The sequence below is a fragment of the Schistocerca serialis genome, chromosome 1 (assembly GCF_023864345.2).
Source record: "Schistocerca serialis cubense isolate TAMUIC-IGC-003099 chromosome 1, iqSchSeri2.2, whole genome shotgun sequence".
In the NCBI taxonomy this organism is placed as follows: Eukaryota; Metazoa; Arthropoda; class Insecta; order Orthoptera; family Acrididae; genus Schistocerca; species Schistocerca serialis.
In genome coordinates, this window is record NC_064638.1 from 397,993,179 (window position 1) to 398,019,170 (window position 25,992).

Here is a 25,992-nt window from a genome sequence, read left to right on the forward strand (position 1 = left end):
TAAGGACATCACACACATCCATGCCCGAGGCAGGATTCGAACCTGCGATCGTAGCAGCAGCGCGTTTCCGGACTGAGGCGCCTAGAACCGCTCGCCCACAGAGGCCGGCTTTTATCCATCAATTCTAGATACATTCATCAAGAGATATTTTGGCTGAAAAATCTCTCGTCTACAGCAGTTGCATCAGACAAAATTACGTAGACACTATAGCGTGAAATTTTTCCAGAAATATATTTCAATAGCGGGAACGAATGAACATTAAGAGCGTCTCTTACGAACTAGGTTTAATTATCAGAACAGATTGCTGCAGCCTGTAACCGTCGAATTCAATAGTGTGGAAATCTTATTTTCAAATGTAGAAATTTCAGTGGCGTAGCTTTCCGGGACTCTATACTAACAAGCTAAATTCCAAGACTGTCACTGAAGATCAAGCTAAGCTCTGAAATCTCCCGTGATCAATAAATATGAAGCTTCAAAATATTTTCTGTTGCTTCTGCTCCACAGCTTTGATATATAAGGGGGGGGGGGGTTATTGTTGTTGTGGTCCTCAGTCCTGAGACTGGTTTGATGCAGCTCTCCATGCTACTCTATCCTGTGCAAGCTTCTTCATCTCCCAATACGTACACCTGCTTAGTGTATTGATCTCTTGGTCTCCCTCTACGATTTTTACCCTCAACGCTGCCCTCCAATACTAAATTGGTGATACCTTGATGCCTCAGAAGATATCCTACCAACCGATCCCTTCTTCTAGTCAAACTGTGCCACAACTCCTCTTCTCCCCAATTCTATTCAATTTCTCCTCATTAGTTACGTGATCTACCCATCTAATCTTCAACATTCTTCTGTAGCACCACATTTCGAAAGCTTCTATTCTCTTCTTGTCCAAACTATTTATCGTCCATGTTTCACTTCCATACATGACTACACTCCATACAAATACTTTCAGAAACGACTTTCCAACACTTAAATCTATACTCGATGTTAACAAATTTCTCTTCTTCAGAAATGCTTTCCTTGCCATTGCCAGTCTACATTTTATATCCTCTCTACTTCGACCATCATCAGTTATTTTTCTCCCCAAATAGCAAAAGTCCTTTATTACTGTAAGTGTCTCATTTCCTAATCTAATATCCTCAGCATCACCCGATTTAATTCGACTACATTCCATTATCCTCGTTTTGCTTTTGTTAATGTTCATCTAATATCCTCCTTTCAAGACACTGTCCATTCCGTTCAACTGCTCTTGTAAGTCCTTTGCTGTCTCTGACAGAAAGGGGTAGTCAAATGAAATCGTGATGGATGGAAGTAACCTTTTTATTATTTCAAAGTCAAATTTGTTCCATTGTGAGACAAGACGATCGATGACTTCATAGAAAAATGTCTGCCGTTGCCTACGGAGCCGTAACTGTACTCAGACGTCCACCTTTTGTCTGAAGCAAACCGAAGGCCACGGCTGTCTTTCTTCAGGGCTCCAAAAACATGGAAATCGGTTGGGGACAGATCGGGACTGTGTGGTGAATGTGTAAGGGCTTCCCTGCGCAACTTCTGCATTTTATTCGAAACAACCTTTGCAACATATGGGTATATAAAGTACACCAGCCATTACGAAGACATCGTCCTGATGTGCTGTGCTGAAGCACTAAGCACAGGTGTAGTGAGGAAAGTGCAGCTTCTAGAACGAATTTTCACCGTTTAACGGAGTGGGTGCAGATTTGAAATTTCGTGGCAGATTAAAGCTGCGTGCTGGACCGGTACTCAAATGTGGTTGGTTGGTTGGTTGGTTTGGGGAAGGAGACCAGACAGCGTGGTAATCGGTCTCATCGGATTAGGGAAGGATGGGGAAGGAAGTCGGCCGTGCCCTTTCAGAGGAACCATCCCGGAATTTGCCTAGATTGATTTAGGGAAATCACGGAAAACCCAAATCAGGATGGCCGGACGCGGGATTGAACCGTCGTCCTTCCGAATGCGAGTCCAGTGTCTAACCACTGCGCCACCTCGCTCGGTCTCAAATGTGGGACCTTTGTCTTGTAAGAGAAAGTGCTCTACCGACTGAGCTATTCAGGCATGACTCACGATCCTACCTCACAGCTTAACTTTCGCCAGTACCCCTCTCCAGTCGGAAGAGCGTTTGCCCGCGAAATGCACAGGCTCGGAATTTGAGTCCCGGTCCGGCACTGTTTTAATATGGAAGTTTCAGAGCACACCTTGTTCACCTCACACCTCGAGTCTCCCCTCACCATCCGTGTGTTGGGCTTCAGATGGCAGAGCTCGGTTCGCTCGCACCCTGCTGAGAGCGTGGTCTGGACGTTGTGGGAAGTATTTTGCAACTGAGCAGTTTCACAGTATGTGCACGGGCGGTAGTCCTACCATGCGTCTTCTGAGAGGGACCTGGACCTCAGTAAGCGGCTACTGTATCCACGCCCGTGACCTCCCGTGTGAAATAGGTCTTCGCCAATCTCTTGTGACAATCTATAGTATGATTTAAATCAGTTGCAATGTGATGTTTAAGGTCGATAGCTGTGGCGTTGTCGCGACGTGTGCTGTACAGACAGCCGAAACAACGACCCACTCTCTGCGCCGATGGAAAATTGCTTTCAAGTCTAACTACTATGAAAATCACGTAAAAAATCTGAAATCCACATACAGTGTAGATATCTACAGTGCCACGAACCATATCAAAAAATCCTTTCTTAATCCGAATTAGGGGGAGAGCTATGTTTTATAAAACTGGTGAAATTTTCCCGTCCAGGGAATATGAGGAGCGACGAAAATGTTGCCGTTCGGACCCGTACAATCGAGAATCGTTATGCCAACCAGGTAAAATCGCCGTGAGCATTCAGGCATTCGTCCCGCAAAAGCAGCAGGAGGAAGATACTCTTTTAGTAAAACACCGTGTCCTGCTGCATGAAGAAGTCCGAAACTGCCGACTGCACATCCTCGTCCGACAGGAATCGTCGACACTTCAATACGTTTTTTAAGGGTCCGAAGGCGTGACAAACGCACGGGGAGAGATCAGGGTGTAAAAAGACTTATCTTAATAATATCAATATTTATATATGTGTCTGGAGAGAGAGAGAGAGAGATTGATTTTGATTGAGACTTTTCTTTAAGTCGTAACTGGTACCTGAATTTTCGTTGCTGCCTCCTTAAATGATCAGCTTCTGCACCAGTTGGTAACGTATTATAATTTGGAGGAAGTCATTGTTCTTTAAGATTTAAAGTACGACTCTGTTTGTTACTTGGCCGTATTGCAGATAGCTTTGAGCCCAAGTTTTCGTAGCTTATCATACCTAAGGAACCACTGTTGTAAGTAAATAAGATCAAACGGCAATCTGCTTTTCGTGTGAAAAGGAGAGTGCTTGACACACAACCTTCATTCAAACTACACGTCCTACTACATTAAAATTGGTCAGTGGAGTTCAATACCATACTATTGTACAAGAACATAATCCAATTACCGTAATTAAGAAATTATGAGAGGCTGTTACGTATTGAATGAAAACTACAGAGAATGCATTTATTTTCCTGTATTTTAGTGAACTTGTACGCTTACAATTCTGTCAATTGATAGACGGCGACGACAATGAAGTTCACCTCCGTTTCCAAAAATTGGATATTTCTTTTCTTCACTTACAAAAAGTTTGTATACATAAATGTTTGGCAACTCTTACACATACTTTACTCGGTTTTATCACTAAAATATCAATTTTCATTAAATGTAACAAAACGTTCTGAGCGACGGCCTAGCAACACGTCCTCTTCCCACAAGATACAGATTGTCCTCTTTTTATTTTAATAAATCAATTTTTTTAGAGTCCGTACTCAAAGATTCACAACTACTATTGTTGCGGGGATTGCACGCTAAAGAGTTTCTTGCTATCCAGCTGCGCTTCACTTTACTTCAACTACTTTTTGAATCACATTTACATTTACGGTATTTACATACATTACTGAGCTTCTCAGAATAAAATCAGGCACAAATTAGTTTTTAGAAAAAGGGCAGTGAGGCTCACATAACATTACAAGGGCTATAGCACGGCTGCTCGAGTGTATCTCACTTCACTTTGCGATATGGGGACGTGCGTTATCACGGAGCAGCTGCACCCCTCGGTACACCATCCAGCAACGGTGGTTTTGGACAGACATGCTGCCCCATACACATTCTTCATTTTCCGATGGATATCTACTGGTGTTTGTCCTTCAATAGTCAAGAAAAGCGTAACAGCAGGTTAGTCCTATTCGGACGCGTTTGTTAATGAAGTCGCCGAAGTTCACGGTTCGGCGTTCACCGCACGCTCCTCGGGAACAGGCCGGCCGCGGTGGTCTAGCGGTTCTAGGCGCGCAGTCTGGAACCGCGCGACTGCTACGGTCGCAGGTTCGAATCCTACCTCGGGCATGGATGTGTGTGATGTCCTTAGGTTAGTTAGGTTTAAGTAGTTCTAAGTTCTAGGGGACTGATGACCACAGTAGTTAAGTCCCATAGTGCTCAGAGCCATTTGAACCATTCCTCGGGAACACAAGAACGTCATACTAAACCTTTCCCTACCAGCCAGTGCTTACATTCCCGCATCGGGGTCGTGCTACGTTGCAAATAGGCTACAGCAACATCTCCAAATGGAAACATTTTGATTGCCCCTTACAGTTTTGTATACATAATATCATATGCCGAAAACTGTGAAACACACAGAAATGCGTTTGCGCACTGCTTTCTACAGCGGAAGCACAATCCCGTGCGAGCCGACAGTACCAGGCTCCCACTGGCGTGCAGTCCAAACCTCTAGCCGTCAAACGCCAATTACTTTAAATCGCACTATAATAATGGCACCCTGTACTGCAGTCTACAAGAGATCACGTTACTGATGGACTCACTTCGCGAGCGTCACTGAGAGAGCGAGGGAAGAGTTGTCGCTTATACGCTTTCGGTCAAGCCGATCTCAAACATTGTTTCACGACCCGACTTCACTACTTTTCATGGTGCAGTTGCTTTTGTCATCTTTACTGCGAAGGGTAACTGCTGTAATGTTAAGTATTCGATCCTTTTTGTAGAACTTTTAATTTGTCCGTCACATGTTTTTGTCAACTGTTGATTGCGCTCTTCTGTTTAACAAATAATTAGCCTCTTGGCCCGTTACTCCTTTAAATTATGTTCTTCTCTCAACTAATACTGTCAGTTTGGTTTACGGAAGCAGTGACCGTGTTATTTGTTATCGGAAGTTGTCCAATTTCCAGGAAAGTTAGTAAGTTTGTCGGAACGATATGGAACATAAAAAGCTGACAAGACTATTTTGCGTCGAAATTGTTATTCTGCTGCCACATATATCCGATTGAAGAAGGCTGTAGTCAGATCCTTTGCAGGGTTTTGGTAAATGAGGGTTCGTTCGGCAGTTTTCGTGTTAAGCTAAATTTTTGTGCTCTGCAGAGTGTGAATGATGAATCAGTGAAATGTGGCGTTGTTTGTCTAGTGTGAGATAAAATTTAGGAGTGCTAAGGTCTGCCCTAGTACGCTTACGCAACTTCTGCCTCACTTCTTGCAGTGCCAACAAATGTCACATAACCAAGCTCCAGTACTAAGTTCCCTAGATTAACGTACGAGACTTCAGTCGTGCATTGTCACTGAATAGTAACCCCTTGAATACGGACATGGCGGAATAATAGGCCACGATTACAAAATCAAAATGAATAGCGAAGTGGTATTCGTCGTTACGATAAATATGGGGCACTTTCCGTTCTGTTTATATGCGGTATATGGCCGTAATCGAGTTCAGCAAGTCAGTATTTAACTCACAAAGGGATTTTCAGACTTCGTGTTTTCCGTGACTATCATTAACAGCAGCTGTATGATGGTAGCGTGTGTAACACGTGCGCTGTGTAATATTAATCTTATTTTTATGCTTGTATGCTTTGGGATGTAATAATCACAAATCAAAATAAAATCTCATTTCTGTATTTACATGTCGTACATTTCATCAGTTTCATTAAATGAAATATACAGGGTTATTACAAATGATTGAAGCGATTTCACAGCTCTACAATAACTTTATTATTTGAGATATTTTCACAATGCTTTGCACACACATACAAAAACTCAAAAAGTTTTTTTAGGCATTCACAAATGTTCTATATGTGCCCCTTTAGTGATTCGGCAGACATCAAGCCGATAATCAAGTTCCTCCCACACTCGGCGCAGCATGTCCCCATCAATGAGTTCGAAAGCATCGTTGATGCGAGCTCACAGTTCTGGCACGTTTCTTGGTAGAGGAGGTTTAGACACTGAATCTTTCACATAACCCCACAGAAAGAAATCGCATGGGGTTAAGTCGGAAGAGCGTGGAGGCCATGACATGAATTGCTGATCATGATCTCCACCACGACCGATCCATCGGTTTTCCAATCTCCTGTTTAAGAAATACCGAATATCATGATGGAAGTGCGGTGGAGCACCATCCTGTTGAAAGGTGAAGTCGGCGCTGTCGGTCTCCAGTTGTGGCATGAGCCAATTTTCCGCGGGCTACGCGTGAAACTTGCCCGCACGCGTTCAACCGTTTCTTCGCTCACTGCAGGCCGACCCGTTGATTTCCCCTTACAGAGGCATCCAGAAGCTTTAAACTGCGCATACCATCGCCGAATGGAGTTAGCAGTTGGTGGATCTTTGTTGAACTTCGTCCTGAAGTGTCGTTGCACTGTTATGACTGACTGGTGTGAGTGCATTTCAAGCACGACATACGCTTTCTCGGCTCCTGTCACCATTTTGTCTCACTGTGCTCTCGAGCGCTCCGACGGCAGAAACCTGAAGTGCGGCTTCAGCCGAACAAAACTTTATGAGTTTTTCTACGTATCTGTAGTGTGTCGTGACCATATGTCAATGAATGGAGCTACAGTGAATTTATGAAATCGTTTCAATCATTTGTAATAGCCCTGTACTTTTCATGGCGGTGGCAATAGTAACAGCGAGGTCTAGCACTAATGCGTTGGACAGGAACGATAAGAGAAATTATCTTGCGTCTTCACATCAATCACTAGTTCGATAATAACCACTCCGAAGGATTTCTATTACTTTAACGACCAATTTCGACATTGTAGAAGATAAGTCTCCCTCGAGGATTCGAAACCAACAGTGTTTCGCTGTATTTATACAACATTTAGTGTGATCGATATATTACTACATACAAACAGCCAAGCGTCATAAACCATAACTGAATTTACGATTATGTTATACGTCCTTCCTACTAGATGTAATCTAGGTGCTGTGTATGCGATCCAACGCTAGATTCAGTGACAGGAAATTTATTCAGTTAACTATATTAAACTATTTCCGATGTCAAACAATATCCGTTGTGCTAAGCCTGCGTGTCTGTGCCTAATCATGTTGGAAGGGCAGTCATATCCCGTAATAGTGTTACCTATCTGGAGTTTATTCACTTAGTGAAGTGGGCATCTTTAATCATGGCAATTTTATGTGGAGCTTATTGACCACTACTTAAAGACAAACATTTCACAGAGACCATTCAATGGTTAGAGAGAGTAACTAGTGAGGAAGTACTAAAACGAACGGGGGGGGGGATGTGGCACGACTTGACTATAAGAAGAGATTATTCGGTAGGACACACGCAGAAGCATGGATGACTCGTCAGTTTGGTAATGGAGGGAGGTGTGCGGATTGGGGGGGGGGATGGAGGAGGAGGGGCGGAATGGGATTGTGGGGAGGGGGGGGGGGCAAAAATTGTAAAGGCAGACCAAGACATGAATGAAGTAAGTAAGTAAGTAGGTTCAAATGAATGCAGCTTGTAGTGGTTATTTGGCGATGAAGAGGCTAGCACAGGATAGAATTTGCGTAAAAAGCCCCAAGAACCCAGTCTTGGGACTGAAGCTACAACCGGTGAAGATTTCAAACAAATCCTTAGATTTCTCTGCCTGCGAACGAGAGCTGAGGTCGGAAGGAAATCCACAAGCATACGCAATATGGGTTGAAATCCATCGCAAAGTACCTTCCTAATACTGGTACCGGCAAGTCAGAGACAATGGTGGTCCCTCTATACCAGTTGTTTCAAACACGGGGTAATTACACCCTGAAGGGTAAAATGTAATTTTCTGACGAGCAAAAAGTAGAGGGTTCAATTTTGTTTCGGTCACGAAAGAACATTATTTAGGAAAGATCGTTTCTAATATCACAATTTCCAAATAGTGTAGCACTGATTACATAAGTTACTAATAATTACATTTGTTTTAAGCACTGGCACTAACACTTGGAATATGATGGAGGCTGCAACTTTTGAAACGAATGTACGAACATCATCTTCCTCACATTGTCCACCTACTACATATATACTTTGTGCTTCGTACCATGCAACTATGACATTAAAATTGAGAATTAGAGCTCTTATATCACATATGCTTAAATATAACATGAAAACGCTTTCTCAGAGCTATAGACAGTTACCGCAATTGACCAGAAATTGCTTCATTATTCACTGCACAAAAATGTGAGGTCATCCACAAATTCCGAAAAGAATGTGTAAAATTTCGGTTACATGCTAACTCAAAGATATCTAAAGGCTGTATACAAGTAAATACTTAGCGACTGCAATTAGGAATAACTTGAATAGTAAGAATTACATAGATAATGTTGTGGGGAAAGCAAACCAAAGACTGCGTTTCACTGACGGAAAACTTAGAAGATGCTACAGAGACTGTCTACGCTACGCTTGTCCGTCCTCTTCTGAAGTTTTGCTGCGCGGTATGGGATCCGTAACAGACAGCATTGAGGGAGGTCGTCGAAAAAGTTCAAAGAAGGGCAGCTCATTTTGTACTATCGCAAAAGAGCGGCACGGATATGATATTTGATTTGGGATGGCAATCATTAAAACAATGTCGTTTTTCGTTGCGGCGAGATGTTCTCGCAAAATTTCAATTACTGGCTTTCTCTTCCGAATGCGAAAATATGTTGTTGGCACCCATGTATATAGGGAAAGAAAATCATTATTATAAAATGAGAGAAATCAGAGCTCAAGCGGAAGGATTTAAGTGTTCGTTCTTCCCGCGCGCTTTTCGAGAGTGGAACGGTAGAGAAACAGCTTGGAAGTAGTTGCTTAAACCTCTGCCAGGCACTTAATTGTAAACTGCAGGGAAGTCATGAAGGTGGGGTAGATGTCGATAAACGAAGTGACCGCACGGAAAAAAGTAACTATATAATGGCTACTACATTTGTGTAGCACCTACACATTATCATTATTATTAATTTTATTAGTGGCAGTGGTCATACACAAAGCACTGGCAGCCTGAAGTCTTCCTATTTCTGCCAGTTGAGAAGTAGGACTTCCAGCAATCAAGAGTTTTACAAACAGCAGGCCTAAGTATAATGCACACATTGTAATTTGGTTAATTTTGTATTGGGATGCAGAGTACTGGAGAAGCAAGTGTCGCTAGGGAGAGAAATGGCGCAGAGGTTCAAATGGCTCCAAGCACTATGGAATTTAACTTCCGAGGTCATCAGTCTCCTAGAACTTAGAACTAATTAAACCTAACTAACCTACGGACATCTCACACATCCATGCCCGAGGCAGGATTCGAACCTGCGACCGTAGCGGTCGCGCGGCTCCAGACTGTAGCGCCTAGAACCGCTCGGCCATGGTGCAGAGGAAGCATGTTTAAAGCGTCTAGGCTTAACTTGGAGAGCCTTCGTTTCTGAGTAGGACTTTCAGACAGCACTCTCTATGCTCTGAGAACAGGTTCATCATTCTCTAAAATACGGTTGCTAGGAATAAACAGTAATAATTATCCCATTGACTGATTAGTTTGTACTTTAATAAAACACCTACAAAAACTGAATATAATTTATCTTCCGACATTCTGAAAATGCGAGTTCTCAAAGGATATTCTTTTTCATTCTAAAATATAGTTACATGCTTATGTGTATTCTGCACTCACAAGGGGATGGCCTTAGAGTCGGGCAACCCATTCGGCTCTTATTTGACAGGTCGCTTGTGCAGAACCTAAGAAGATGGACTTAAGACAGTTTGGTTTAACACCGCACTGTTTCTGAGAAAACCACCCTTCTAATTCATGACGTGCAATCGACTTAGAATTGAAGGATCGGTAAATAACAGAAAACTGAGTATTTCCCATAATTACGTATAAGGGGTCTGTAAGCGCATATTTTGCGATAAACCGGGGAAAAAAACCGGTGGGACTTCATCTTATCTATGCATAAGATAAACGCTGTTCAACGGAAGCGGTGCTGGGGTAGTGAACAAGGCACCTGGCATGGGAGCAAAGAACCTGTGATCGATTCTCAAATGCATACTGCCGTTTTTTGATCTGTTTTTTTCTCGTATCGTAATCTTAACAATAGGAGGGTTATTGAGACAAGGACATATATAAGGAAGAAAACAAAGTAAGCAAATTTCTCAGACAACCGGTAGACGAATGAAAAAAAAAAAACTACAGAATGCATTTGGGAACCGAACGCATGTCCTGTGTTCTCCAACCAGATCCTTTGGTCGCTACGCCAGCAGCGCTTTCATTAAATAACTTTTATCTTTTGGGCACGTAAATGGCAATAGTAAGAGTTTCTAGCTTCGATTTCTAGGAAACGACGCGTTTGTGGACCGCATATTTGACGAAAAATGCTAAATTTTCAATTATCTGTCGATCCCGTCAAACCTGAGTCGACTGAGCGTCAGGAATGTTAGGGCTGGTTTTATCAAAAAATGAGGCGGCGATGAGCCAGACTGAGTCTTTCATTTTAATTTACGCACAAACTACCTGCAAAATATTAAGGGAGGTAGGACGTGAAACGGGCCGACTTGGAGCAGGGAAGACACCGCAGGACATTTTGATTTCCACTGTCTAAACTTCTAAACTAATAAATTCATAAAACTTTGTCAGCGCGACCAAGAAGGATTCAGGATTCATATTCATAGCAGTGGAAGTTCAAACAAATAACAAAATAATTTTTTTTTTTTAAATGTGAAATTTCATCATTTTTCACTTATTACTGGTTGTATTTGTTGCTATAGGTACACTTGTCTTCATAATTAACAGAGATTCTTCGATGAATTTTGCATAGCATACACATCATAGTTACAGGTGTGTGAAACTCTAGAATTTTCCAAATCTGTTAAAAACTGTGGTAAAAATTGAGTTAATTAATTATAAGATTTGAGTTTTTTTAAACATGAAGTTTAAAATGTAACAGGTCATTCATTTTTTCATAAATTAGATAAATTCTAGAGTTTCATACATCTGTAAGTACGGTTTGTATGCTGTGAAAAATTCACCAAAGAATCCCTCTTACTTATGAAGGTAAGTGTACCTATAGCAATAAATGCAGCCAATAGTAAGTGAAACAAATGATGAAATTTCACATGTGAAAAAAATTATTTTGTCATGTTTTTGAACTTCGACTGCCATGAGTGTGAATTCTGAATCCTTCCTGGTCATTCTGGGAAAGTTTTATGGATGTATTTGTAAAATTATAGACAGCGTAAATCAAAATGTCCTGTGGTGTCTCTCCTGCTCCAAGTCGGCCCGTTTGACGTCCTACCCCTCTTAACCGAATCGGTTGGCTGTGTCCGAGCTCATTCCCTTGCGAGGGGTAAGGGTCTCAGGAAGGTTGGCAACCACTGCTCTATACACAGAGTGCGGTACCGTGCTCGGGCCGGGGTACTCACAGAGGCCGGATTCTTCAGACAGGGCGCGCTCGACGGCGGCGACGGCCGCTCGCACGCTGTCCCGGTCGGTGACGTCCAGAGGCAGCAGGCGCACCGGCGGGCCGCCCCGCTGCTCGGCCAGGCGCTTGGCGCCGGCCCCCTGGGGCTGCAGCACGCCCGCGAACACCGTGAAGCCCTGCCGCTGGGCGTGCAGCGCCAGCGAGAAGCCCAGGCCCGAGTCGCATCCCGTGATGACCACGACCCCGGCCGCGGGCCGCACCCGCGCCCGGAACAGGTGGCGGTAGGCCGCCACCGCCACCACCGCCGCCGCCGAGCACGCGGCCAGCGCCAGCTGGCTGCAGTCCGCCGTCCATGGCTTCCACTGGGCCAACATCGCCGGAGGCTGTCTCGTTTGCTACTGAAGCGCTAGGCACGCCGCGCGCGCTGCCGCCCCGCCCTCGCCTCGCCGTCGGGTTCCGGGCCGGGCACAGCCGAACAATTCCGAGCACGTCCGCGCAAGCGCATTGACTCGCACCCACCACCTCCGGCTGTGGCCTTGACCATGAGGGGGAGGGCGAATACAATGCTGAGGAATGTGAGTCGCTATGCTAGATAACAAACTGTATACTCTGCGCTTAATAAATTATTCATCTCTGGCGATCTCTTTCTCTCTCTCTTACTTTCTTTCTCTCTTCCCCTATATAAATACGAATTCATCTTTCCACATTCACTGACGGTATACTGCGGAACCATTAACTATGGGCCTTCCCGAGCATCACGATACTACACCTACACATTGCTTTAAAGTGCGTAATAGAGAGCACGTTTCATTGTGCCGTATATTTAAAGTTTTTCCATGTGTCATTCACTGATGAAGCTTCTTAATTATTTTAAATTTAAGCGAACTGTAAAAATCGCAGTGTTATTAATATTGCCGTTCTACATGTAACTTACGTCTGTGCTCCTCAAGCCATCTTAACGATGTGTGGTGGAGGATACTTTGTGTACCCCTCCTTTCCTATTCCAGTCACAAATAAAAACGATTGCTGGTAAGCTACAGCGCGAACTCGAATCTCTCTAATTTTATCTTTCTAGTCTTTTCGTCAGATATACATGTGAGCGAGCAATCTAACGGTTGACGGTTCCGGCAACGTACGCTGCCGAAATTTTAAAAGTAAACCACACGCTGAGGCAAAAAGTTTCTCTTGCAGCGTCTGCCAAAGAGTGCTGACCATTTCTGTACCGCTTTCATGCTTACTATATGAACATGTAACGAAACGTGCTGCTCTTCTTTGCATCTTCTCTATCAATCCTGTCTGGTATGGATCCCACACTGACGAAGAATTTTCAAGTATTGATCGACTGAGGGTTTTGTAATCTACTTCCATCGTGGTACGTTACATTTGTTTATGCTGAGAGTCAACTGTCAATCCGTTTACCAAGCGCCTATCCTCTGTAACCGTTCCTGAATTTTGGAATAGTTTTCTAGCATTACGACTTCTCTGCCTACGACAACATTTTTTGTGAAAACGTCATGCAACACCCGTCGCCGCATGCTGAGGTTTTACTGTTTTTCTGTTTCTTTTATGTGTGTATGTCTTCTCGATTACAGTTATTTTTCTTTCACACTCTTGCCGCATTTCTGTTTCCCCGATGTCTTCACTGTGAAATACTGAACTATTTAAACTTTCACTGTTGGTCTTTACAAACAAAATTACGATAGCGAAAGTTTGAAAAGTGCGTTTTATCAATTTGAAGACAATGAGGGAACCAGAAAAAGCGTCAGACTGTAAAGGAAAGCAAATCACAGCACATGGTAATAAGAAATAAAATAAAAGTCCACTGTTTAATACTAAAACTTCGTCGAAACATGTGTGGGTAACAGAAGAAAAGTAAAATTATGTTTTACTCAAAGGCGGATCCCATCCAAAAACAAATTTAATCAATTTACTATTTCTGTCTTCCCTCTGTCATTCTCCCTTACGATGTCATTATGCTCACAGGACGTCTGGACAGCTGGCTTCGATCCGTTTCTGATTAAAAGTAAGACCAAAACTTCTTAGGATTTTCTGACAGATCGATTTCTAGAATTTTCCTTTCGAATTCGTTAAACTCTTCACATTTGACTCTCCACATGCTGGTTTTTGTTTATCTGTGAGGCTTTGGCTACTTTTAAATCAGCAGTGAAGCTCTTTTTGCTTTCGGAGAAACTTTCGAACATGTTTATCGAGTAATTGCATCTAGTCTGATATCTTGGCCTGACGTATCTTTGCATTTGAATTGCTTGAAAATATCTGCATAATAGTGCAATTGTTAACGGTATACGAGGTGTGATCAAAAAGGGTCGGGAATTTTTGCTTTTCTTCAAGAATCTGTATTTATTCATCAATAGCAACTTTATCCCTTCAAAGTAATTTCCCTCGGATATAATACACATGCGCCAGCGCTGTTTCCAATCTTGGAAGCACTTCTGAAACTCTCTTTTTGTTATGGTGTTCAACTCCTTTCTGGTATGTCTCATGAATGGGAGCAAAACGACGTCTTTTCGTGGTTCTCTTCAGCCTCTGGAATAGAAAGAAGTCGCAAAGGTCCATGTCAGGCGAATACTGCGTAGGACGAGGAGATTAGTCCAGTCGACAGCGAGGTCATTAGAAACCGAGCACAAGCTCTAATTAGGGAAGGAAATCGGCCGTGCCCTTTCAAAGGAGCCATCCCGTCATTTGCCTGAAGCGATTTAGGGAAATCACGGAAAACCTAAATCAGGATGGCCGGACACGGGTTTGAACCCCGTCCTCCCGAATACAAAACCAATGTGCTAACCACTGCGCCACCTCGCCCGGTGCGAATGCGGTGGCTGAGGCAACATAATAGTTTTTAGTTTGTTTTTTTTTTGCCAAAAAATCACGAATGGACATTGAGGTGTGTTGTCAGTAATTGATATGCTAGGGCGTCAAGGGCGGTCTTCGTCTTGAACGTCTTCTCGACCCTCTTTGAAACGTTATACCACTCGTAAACTCTTTTGTCTGACTCATAGTAGATTCGCCATAAGCTATAGTCAATATTTCAAATGCGGCGCTGCCATTTATTCTACCTTTCAAGCAAAATTTATGCAAAATCTTTGATCCAGTTTTTTAGAATGTAAAAATTATCCGAGCACTCAAAAACACGTATACCATTTTCTGCTGTCAATATTAAACTAAATATTTCACTACAGCTGCAACTACAAACATATATCAGAACATGTGTATCAACAAGATAAAAAAACTTGAAAATCGGCTATATAAAGCCCGCGAAATCAAAAAATTCCCGTTAATTTTTGATCACACCTCGTGTGCGTTGTGTTTTATTTGAAAACAAGCTTGTTCCACTCACTTGCGGTACATGCTGTTGACAACAGGGTTGTCCACTTTACTCTTTGTCTCAAGCCTGCATTCAGTACTGCTCGGTTTTGTTTTTCCGGTAGTGTTAGTTGGGTGACTGTTGAAGTGTTCGCAGACGTGCACCTCGTGTATCGGTTTATTCAATACAATGCAAGAGCGACAATACAACGTTATGCTGAGTTTTTCCCTCAGTGACGGCAATCACGTCACAGTACTATTGTTTCCCTAAGGATTGTTGCATTACTCTGTTTTGTTGTTTTACGTTTTATGGAGTGCATTTTATAGGTCCTTTTTTATTTTTGTGAAACTATTTACACAGAAAGAATGATAATTGGAACAACAATCTGACTAAAGTATAATTACTTTATTTCTCTGTAACGGGCCCCTGGCACCAAATTACACAGAAAAGATGCCTGCACGACCTCCGAAATTTTGTCAGTGGAGTTCGGGTTCACCTTGTACAGCAGTGAAAATCACTATAAAGGCATGGGTATTTGCAGGAAAATTAACATTTTCAGTTGGAATAGTTGTGCAAAATGTATACGCAATAGTATGAAATCGAGTATACCAACAACTGCAGTCAAATGGTACCACGTCTGATGTCACTAGTACAGTACATAAAACAATATTTAACAAGACATCGACGATTCGGGTGGTAGTGGGTGGAACTCAATATAAAGATAGTCGACTATGTACGGTAGTGGTCTGTGCGTAGGTGCCTTTGCTACAGATAGGAAACAGACACCATTAGTAACAGTGTGTTGTGTGTATAGAAACCACGACTGTGACAGGTCACAAGGAAAACTGTTATCATGTGATGAAAAAGCAAAAATCGGTACTCACAAGGAAATTGGGCTCTGCCCGCATCTCGTGGTCGTGCGGTAGCGTTCTCGCTTCCCACGCCAGGGTTCCCGGGTTCGATTCCCGGCGGGGTCAGGGATTTTCTCTGCCTCGTGATGGCTGGGTGTTGTGTGCTGTCCTTAGGTTAGTTAGGTTTCAGTAGTTCTAAGTTCTAGGGGACTTATGACCACAGCAGTTGAGTCCCATAGTGCTCAGAGCCATTTTGAAATTGGGCTCTATAAGTGTCAAATTGCCAAGAAGTTGAAGTGTTTAGGTACAGTGATTGGTAATTTCGTAAGATTGGGCGCACGATATAGACATAGCGGAAAATATGGGCAATGCAGAAAATTTTCTGTGGCATGGAAAGGATTACTTCTGCGCAAAGCAAGGGCCACAACCGTTATTCTTCTCAACTTGTTGCTGATTTACGGTTGCCAGTAACAGCCAGACGTGTGAGACAAATTTTGTCACATGACAAACATCTTGCATTCAAGAAACGACTGCAGAAGCCCATTCAAATACCCAAGCATAAACAAGCTAGATTGGAGTTTCCAGAATGAGATTTTCACTCTGCAGCGGAGTGTGTGCTGATATGAAACTTCCTGGCAGATTAAAACTGTGTGCCGGACCGAGACTCGAACTCGGGACCTTTGCCTTTCGCGGGCAAGTGCTTTACCAACTGAGCTACCCAAGCACAACTCACGCCCCGTCCTCACAGCTGCCAGTACCTCGTCTCCTACCTTCCAAACCTTACAGAAGCTCTGGAGTTTGATGGAAAACATATGTCGTGGACTTTTGAATAGACAAAGTGATAGACTGTAGTTTGCTGAAATAGGTACGTCATGGAGTTCATCAGTGATGAGAAAAAGTTTAATTTGAACCGGCAGGATACATTTCAGTATTGTTGACATGATCTGAGAACAGAGCAAGTAAGAATGAGCAGAAATTTTGATGGTGGAATTTTTATGGTTTAAGCAGCCCTCTGCGTTAACCCATTGCATTTCTGAACACTCGAATGAACTCTAACATATTACTGCGATACTAAGGGCACAACTGATCAGAATGTATGAGGACCCACGGGACGGAAGTCTAATGTTTCAACAAGATAATACATCTGTGTGCGTTTTTGCTTCAACAAGAAATTGTTTGGGATTATTGATGTCTTGCCCTTTCCTGCACGTAGCTTGGTTTGAGCCCCGTGGAAACCTTCGGGGAATATTTGCAAGGCGTGTTTACCGCAGTGGAGCTGAAAAGGGTGACACGAGACGAGTGGGCCACAATTTCAAAGTAAGAACTACTAACCCTACCAAAATCAATGCCGAAGAGAATTTTTGGCCGCGAGGGATTAGTCGAGCGGTCTAGGGCGCTGCAGTCATGGACTGTGCGGCTGATCCCGGCGGAGGTTCGAGTCCTCCATCGGGCATGGGTGTATGTGTTTGTCCTTAGGATAATTTAGGTTAAGTAGTGTGTAAGCTTAGGGACTGATGACCTCAGCAGGTAAGTCCAATAAGATTTCACACACATTTTTTTTTTTTTTGAGAATTTTTGAGGTAATTAGGAAGACAAAGTGCTAACAGCCGGCCGGAGTGGCCGAGCGGTTCTAGGCGCTTCAGTCTGGAACCAGGCGACCACTACAGTCGCAGGTTTGAATCCTGCCTCGGGCATGGATGTATGTGTTGTTCTTAGGTTAGTTAGGTTTAAGTAGTTCTAAGTTCTAGAGGACTGACGACCTCAGAAGTTAAGTCCCATACTAAAAAAAAAAAAAAAAAGAAGTGCTAACAACGCAATAACTTAATAGGACAGAGAGTATCTTTATACCAGTTTTCATCCAGGTAATCGAAAGGCTTTATTTTGTTACTCGGGTCATAAAGAAAACTATGTAATTGCGTCTTCATTGTTTACGTCTTATATGTATCTATTACTTTCATAACAAATTCCATAACATGTGTGGGTCAGACTTTGTATTATTGCTTTCGTGGAGCCATGCCTTTATACTGATTTTCACTACTCTACTTATGGTCCGAGGTTGCACCTAAGGTTAATTAAATTAATGCAATGTCAGCTTTCCCGTGCTCGTCTCACATTAATTTCTTTTGTAGAAAACTTATGGCCCGGAATAATAGTACCGAGCGAGGTGGCGCAGTGGTTAGACACTGGACTCGCATTCGGAAGGACGACGGTTCAATCCCGCGTCCGCCCATCCTGATTTAGGTTTTCCGTGATTTTCATAAATCACTCCAGGCAAATGCCGGGATGGTTCCTCTGAAAGGGCACGGCCGACTTCCTTCCCCATCCTTCCCTAATCCGATGAGACCGATTACCACGCTGTCTGGTCTCCTTCCCCAAACCAACCAACCAACCAACCGGAATAATAAATGTTGTGAGGTACCGGTTGAGGTGTTTAGCATACTTCTGAGTTGCTGTAGATCCTATCCCCTGGGGCCTGCGGGGATTGGAAGCTCCTCATAAGATCATGCAAATTTAAAAAACAACGGATCACCTCTTATTAAGTGAAAATTAGTACGGGTCGTCCAATCAAGCATGAAGGTATGAGTACCATACCTCACGTGGGCATATTAAAGAGAGGATCCATCAAACTATGAAAAGAAACTAACGGTCACTATAAAACTGTCTGATTTATTGCCAAAAGACATAAAAAATGATTTTCCTACTGAATTAAGAATACGAATAGTTATAAAGTGGACAAGGGATTGGAAATACGGTTGGATGGATACATAAAAGAATGATTTAAAAGTATGCCGCGAACATGGCTAATGATTGTGGAAAATGTTAGTGATTTTGAGAAGGGTGCCAGAAAAGCATGAACGGGCACCAATGTTCTGGCCTAAGCCCATGATGGGCGCAACTAGTTGGCAGTGAAAATTAAATTAACAAAATGAAGGCCTGGTGTAAATTAACTGGCTTCGCGCTCATCTTGTCTCAGTGGCTGCAACGACGGCCCATGCTTACCAGTCTTAAGCTGTGGGAAGGCGGAAGACAGCTGCAGTGACGGCTGGAAATTCTAAAATCGGCTCGGCCTCTGTACTCTGCACTAAATAAGAGACATATCTCTGCGCCTCTCTACGACGACCTGGAGCAAGTATCTTCTGCGGCTGTCTAAGAAGTGCTCTCGACGGCGTCCCTGAAGCAAGTGTGTTCTAGCCTTTAAACTTCCTGGGAGGTTAAGATGTACGCTGGACCGGGACTTGGAAACTCGGGACCTATGCCTTTCGCGGGCAAGTACTCCACCATTTGAGCTATCCAAGCACGACTCATGACCCGTCCTCACGTCTTTACTTCCGCCAATATCTCGTCTCCTACCTTCCACACTTCACAAAAGCTCTCCTGCGAAACTTGCAAGAGTAGCAACCCTGGAAAAAATGGTATTGCGGAGACATGGCTTAGCAACAGGCTAGGGGTGGTTTCCAGAACGAAATTTTCACTTTACGACAGATTAAACTTGTGTACTGAACCAAGACACGAATTCGATACCTTTGCCATTCGCGGCAAAGTGCTCTACCGACAATTTTAATCTGCCAGGAAGTTTCACATCAGCGCACACTTCGCTGCAGAGTGAAAATCTCATTCGGGAAACATCCCCCAGTCTGCGGCTAAGCCATGTCTGCGCAATGTCTTTTCTCCCAGTAGTACTAGTACTGCAAGTTGCGCCGGAGAACTTCTGTGAAGTTTGAAAGGTAGGAGACGAGGTACTGGCGAAAGTAAATCTGTGAGGACGGGTCGTGAGCCGTGGTCTATCGCGCACAGTACGCTTACCTTCGTGCCACATTACGACGAACCTTCGCAGGATATCTCAACAGCATGTTTATTTAAACATTCTGAATGATCAGGAGTTACCTTTCTGTCAACATCTCTATTATGAGTATGCTATTGATGTCCCTGTTTTTCAAGACGACAACAGCAAAGTTCATCGGGCTCTAAGAATATGTGACAGCTATTCGGATCACTCCCTCGCCCTATTAAATCTAGATTTCCAAAATGAGATTTTCACTCTGCAGCGGAGCGTGCGCTGATATGAAACTTCCTGTCAGATTAAAACTGTGTGCCGGACCGAAACACGAGCTCGGGACCTTTGCCTTTCGCGGGCAAGTGCTCTACCGTCTGGAAACATCCCCCAAGTTGCGGCTAAGCCATGTCTCCGCAATATCCTTTCTTCCAGGAGTGCTAGTTCTGCTAGGTTCGCTGGACAGCTTCTGTGAAGTTTGGAAAGTAGTAGACGAGGTACTGGCGGAATTTAGAGCTGAGGGGGCGGCTCGCGAATCTTGCTTGGGTAGCTCATACGGTAGAGCACTTGCTCTCGCAAAGGCAGAGGTCCCGAATTCGAGTACCGGTCCGGCACACAGTTTTAATCTGAAAGTAAGTTTCAAATCTCGATTTGCCTGTAAAATCACCTGACCTGAACCTCATCCAAAATATGGGACATGTAACTTGCTGCCAGATTTAAGCTGTGTGCCCGACCAGGGCTCTAGCTCGGAAACTTTTCCTTCCACAGGCAAGTGCTCTACCGAAAGAGCTACCCAAGCACAACTCATGGCTCGTCGCCATAGCTGTATTTCCACCAGTTCCTTGGCTACTATCTTCCAAAATTTCACAGATCTCCTGCGGATTTTGCAAGACTAGCACCCTTGGGAGAAAGCATATTGCGGAGGTATGGGTTTGCCACAGTCTGGGATATGTTTCCAGAATGAGGTTTACGCTATGCTGCTGAGTATGTGCTGATGTGAAACTTCGTGGCGTAGTTAAGCTATGTGCCGGACCATGACTCGAACTCGGGACCTTTGCCTTCTGCGCACAAGTGCTCCACTGACTGAGCTATCCGAGCATGACTGACTTCCCGTCTACAAAAATTAGCTGATTCTTCCAGTGTCGGAATCTTGCCGGTCAATTGCAGCAGACCTTGCGAGTTCGTCGAATGATAATTTAATAAACAAGTTTAACAATTTCCTATTCTTGCAGATTTTGTCGTGAGTAACTAATAATGTCTGCTTCTCTCATGGCGCAGAGAAGAAATCAGAAAATCTCTTCCACTATATAACACAAATTCAGTCGCGGCCAACTAAAAGCCATGCTCATACGCACGTGCAGGAACTCTACCGAAAGCACCTGTCACTAAAATTTGAACAAACATTGAAGCAAGCCGCGTCTGGGATTAACGGCTGTTCTCACACTTCGTTTTATCCTGCCTTTTAGTGTCTTATCTTAGCTGAAGAGGATTCCTTTTCATAGTTTCGTGGCACACCGCCCAGCCTCCTCGATGCTCCTGGCTCCTGGGCTGGGATGGCAGACTTTCTTGCACGGAGAATCGCTTTTACCAGAAAACAGCTTTACGACTATAACGTTCCCCTAAGTGTAAACTTGGCTTCTCAGAACCAGGTAAAAGACCCACGGTGTCGGAAGAACTAGACTGTTTAACTGACTGTACAACACTGTACCAAGAGTAAAGGGGATATGGAAATACAGCAGGGCCTGGATAATGCTGCATGCTCAGGGGCCTGTTAATGCCAGAGTATCAAATATGCCGGATTATCGAGGTCATTTGTAAGAAAACTAATTTAAAGAGAAGCTGTATTAGTAAAACCTATAGTTTTAACGTGGAAAAACAAGTAATTGTTATTTATTAAAGAGAACAGGAGAGAATATAAAAAATTAAAAGCATGTATTACTTTTCTGTAGAAACAAAATTCAATGAAAAGCTGAATACTGTACTTCACTCAAGTTTAAGGCTAAAAGTTTCAGGTAAGTTCAAAATACATTAATAATTTTTTGAACGTCGGTTATGAAATTAAATAACCACCACGGATTTGAAAAATCCAGAACAAGGTAATTAATAAAGATTTTTGCCATGTAATTGGTGCAGTTTAAATTGAATCACTGTCTTTAAGAATAATACAGACGTCTCACTGTGTCTAGGGCGTGGAACACGTCAGTCGGTTATCTACCAATGGTGGTTTACCTGAAATTTTCTTCTGAGCACTCTGGAGCATTGTAGGAATGTGAATATGTTTCTCAGATTGAGCATTTTTTAAAAAAAAAAAAGAATATTTTGTATGTTGTGCCGATTCATAGCTTCAGAAGCGTTGTATTGTTAGCTACTCTCAGCGGATTTCACAAAAGTTTTTAAGGCTTTTGAAGCATCAGCCCAAGAAATGTCAGTTGAAGGCGTTTCTTCGTAAGCGTATCTCTTCTTCGATAGCTAAACTTCTGTCAACATCGATCCATTCGTCAACTTCTTCTGTTGAAAACGCACTCAGTTGATCAGTGGATGCTGGTTTTATCACTCTTAAAATTTAAGAGCGAGCAGTTGTCGACTCAACATTATTTAAATGACTTTCCATCTCTGCTTCTTCGACCAGTTTAGGTCATAGTTTTCTCCAGGCTCTGTGCAATGTTGTATTTTTCATATAGGTCCAAGCAACTGCAGCTACGAAAATAGCGTCTTTGATGTTGATATTGCGTCCGAGTTCTTTTACGCTGCACTGTGGGAATAGCAGCACCTGAGATTTTGTATGATGCCCTGGTCCTGGCCGGACTATCGGATTTGTCGGATTATCGAGGGCCGGATTATCACGGTCCTACTGTAATTAGAAATGCAGTCGCTGGCAGTAGTGAGTACTGCTGGAAATTTTCGTTCTGTGTTAGCGTTTTGACTTCACTGACTATTGCGATCTGCATGTTAAATTGTACAAAAGGGTGCGGGACAGTTTGGTAATTAACTGCTACGTGACAATGTATAAGTCTTTTACAGCAAAATATAGAGTCCATTTATTCTTCATAAACATAAATTTAATATTACTACCAATTGAGGAGCAACAGAACATCAGCATTATAGATTTTTAATACGAGTTTTAGCCAACGCGTTGCTAACTGTTAATTGAAAATATCTGACAGAGTGTAACAAGTAAGTTAAGGAACTCTAGTTCGGAGGCGGTAAGCATTTAAAATACCAGCAGTGAGAACTGTTGTCCGCTTAGAGGAACAGATGTCGATATGTTAACATCGGAGCGTAAAAGAAGATTTGTCCTACAAACGATTTAAATATCGCGCATGTGTTGTCTTAGAGGACACTGCACTACAGTTCACTGTATTCACATATATTCAGGAACAGGCATCGTGCTCAGCATCATACAATGGTTCCTCTTTTCTCGACCTCCGATTGGTCGTGACATTAAAACCAAAGTGATAATCTGGTGAAGCTTTTGCGCAGATATGGTGTGCAGTGTCTCTAGTGTGCCCGTACACCGTGTCATGTTGCACTTTTCAGTTCTGAACAAGGAGTGAGCACGTAAAGATGCCTAGAAAATAGTGTATCCCGCCAAGTGTGAAGTCCAACTGAGGGCTTTTTTCCTGATTGCATGCAGCCCACATGCTGTCATGCATTTCCTTCTTCATGACAGTTCTCGGCCGCATACTGCAGGTGCAACGAAGAAGCTCCTGCAGCTTTTCCGAGGGGAAGTGTTTGACCAACAACCATACATCCCGGCCTAGACTCCCTCTGATTTTCAGCTCTTCGCTCAACGTGAATCGCTGGCTATGAGGACAGCACTTTGGCACTTGGCACAGACAACGAGCTGCAGACCAGCGTAGGGAATTGGCGGAAGTCGAGAAGTACCTGGAAGGTGTAGCTAAATGTTACAAATAAAACATTATTGATGTTCACAATGGTTTCCATTTCGCGACCGATCGCAGGCTGAAAATCAAAAAATAACCTTCGTATCATACAGAAAAGTATGCGGACGATCTGAATAGCGTTCCACCTCATTTTTATGCATCACACGTAACATAACTGTCTTGCAGGTCCTCTAATCAGTTTTCTGTACAGTTGTGTTACTTGCAACATTACAACACAGTGCCTCATAATTACCAAGTAAATAATTCTGTAATTTAAAGGTAATATCTCGAATATATATTTACTTCGTTAATTTTGTCAAAGTCTGTTATTTGAAAAACCTTAATGTATTTGTGAAAAACTAGTGAAATTGATACTGTAAAACTTTGCGGTAGAAGCGCTAGCAAAGTCAGGGAAATTCGTATTCTATAAATTCCAAAGAATACGTTTGAAGTGTGGCTGTAATACAGTTGAGCGCGGGCGCACTCTGAAAAAGAAGTGCAAGGAAGAGTTAGTTGCGAGTTATCGATGGTGAAGTATAGACGCGATGTGGCGACGCTCAAGCACGTAACGGAATGTATATTGTCGAAATGGTGTTTTAAATATGGCAAGGTATTGTAAATAGACGAGAGAGCACATATCTCGTCATAATGCAAAGCATGCAAGACTAATTGATAAGTGAAGTATTAGAGGAAGAGTACTGTGTGGCAGAAGATATTAAAAGTTGCTCTTCCTTGAAGAAGAGGCTGTTGCCACTAATTATTGCCCCAAAATGCTTTACGTCGCACCATCTGCAACTCGCCTCAAACTAAGATCGAGCCATTCAGCTACTTAGTAAGGTATACGGCTTGCTAGCGTCGTTGATGAGGTGTTTTGAACTTAATAGTGTTTTTACTTAAACTGTAACTGACTTGATTGGTATTCACTATCCCATATCACTAACCATCAGCAGGTTTCTACCCTTTCACCGTTATTGTCGAATGTATCTTAAGTGAAAGAGATAGTGTCATTTCCACTGAGAGAAATTTAATTGCATTAGCTTGCTAATTTAAACCCAATCAGTTCATAAAACTAGGTGCAGTAATAATTATCTAAAGGTCATTGTACATTTAATGCTCATACTGCGACATAGAAGCAACTAAGCAAAAACTATCCAAAGTAAAAGTGACTTCAAATTGTTGGTAAAGTAAACAACCAATTCTGACTAAAGTGTCTATTAAGATTTTGTTGTGTGTTTGCAAATATTTCATGTGTTGCGACATTCATAAATTCCTTTTGCAGAAGCGTTTGTTGTTAGTTAGTGAAATTAGTACAAGCTTTTCTGGTGTAATATTTATTATAAAATAGAGATTATTCGTGGGTATTTGCTTTACAAAACCTGAAGACGGATAGCATTACAATGAGTGACGTTTCTCAATACAACTCACGTCATATGTTTCTATTAGGTGATCGTTAATGAGTTTCATTATTTACGAAGAATGCCAATTCATTGCTAATTAACGTCAATGTGTTTTGTCATTCGTGATTTTTCCATTGAAACTCGCGCATGTGCATTTTGTCCTTTAACTGCATAACTACAAAGTAGTTATTATTCTTTAATAATTTGCAATTATTAACTTTACGCACTTTTGAGCTGGCGACCCTAATTTTTTTATCTGTGGTCATATTTCATACCATTTCATTTACTTATTCAAGACTGGAGCTAATAGCAGTGTATTATTTAAATCATTACGAAATTTCATTCGGACATTTGTCGTACACGATAAGTATCTGTGTGATAACAATCAAGTTATAATCTTGTTTGCATTCTCTCTGTTAGCATTATTCTCCTTTCTGTAAAAAACGGAACGCGGGTAATTAAATCATTACTATACCGAAGAGGGTAGCCAGGTTACAGCCTGACTATACAAAATTACTACAAGAAATCAATTGAGAACAATGCCCTGTATGCCTGTCAAATACATATAAACAAAAACAATTCAGTTTGCACTACAAATACAATACACAGAAATATTTGACAGCTTCAATGTTAACCATGAAATATGGAAGTAAATACTCGACGCATTGTTCCAAAACATTCAGATATATAACGTAAAAACTGTACATGCTAATAGCGTTTGAAAACGGCAATGCAGTCGAAATAATCTTAAAAAAAGTAACTGTACTACTCTTGAATAAAGCTCCAAAAATAGCAGTGTCCTGGTATAATATACTTAAAATGTCTTCACAATATATCTACTACGCTGCAGGCCCTGAGGAATACAAAATATTAAATATTAATCCAGATGCAAATTAATGCCACGACAATGCAAATATCAGGAGACACGTTATTAGATATGACAATTCTTCAACGCTTGTAAACGCAGATTTATTACAGTAAGTGACATTTCAAAAATCAGGGTTCAACTTGAAATTACGAAATGACGAAAAGTTTTGTACCAGAGTGAGTTTCGGGACTCCAGCTCAGCAACCATTGTCCCTGTTAACTAACCAGGAAAGA

General features: G+C 42.4%; 1 protein-coding gene across 1 annotated transcript in view; it reads right to left on the minus strand.

Moving 5' to 3' along the window:
• The window catches only part of LOC126457596 (D-beta-hydroxybutyrate dehydrogenase, mitochondrial-like), a 68,742-nt gene extending 56,689 nt beyond the window's left edge, over positions 1-12,053 (minus strand). Inside the window, exon 1 of the mRNA XM_050094041.1 lies at positions 11,670-12,053. Coding sequence (XP_049949998.1) covers positions 11,670-12,042 — 373 coding nt within the window. The 5' untranslated portion in view covers positions 12,043-12,053. The remainder of the gene's footprint in view (positions 1-11,669) is intronic.
• Between the last annotated feature and the right edge of the window lie 13,939 nt (positions 12,054-25,992).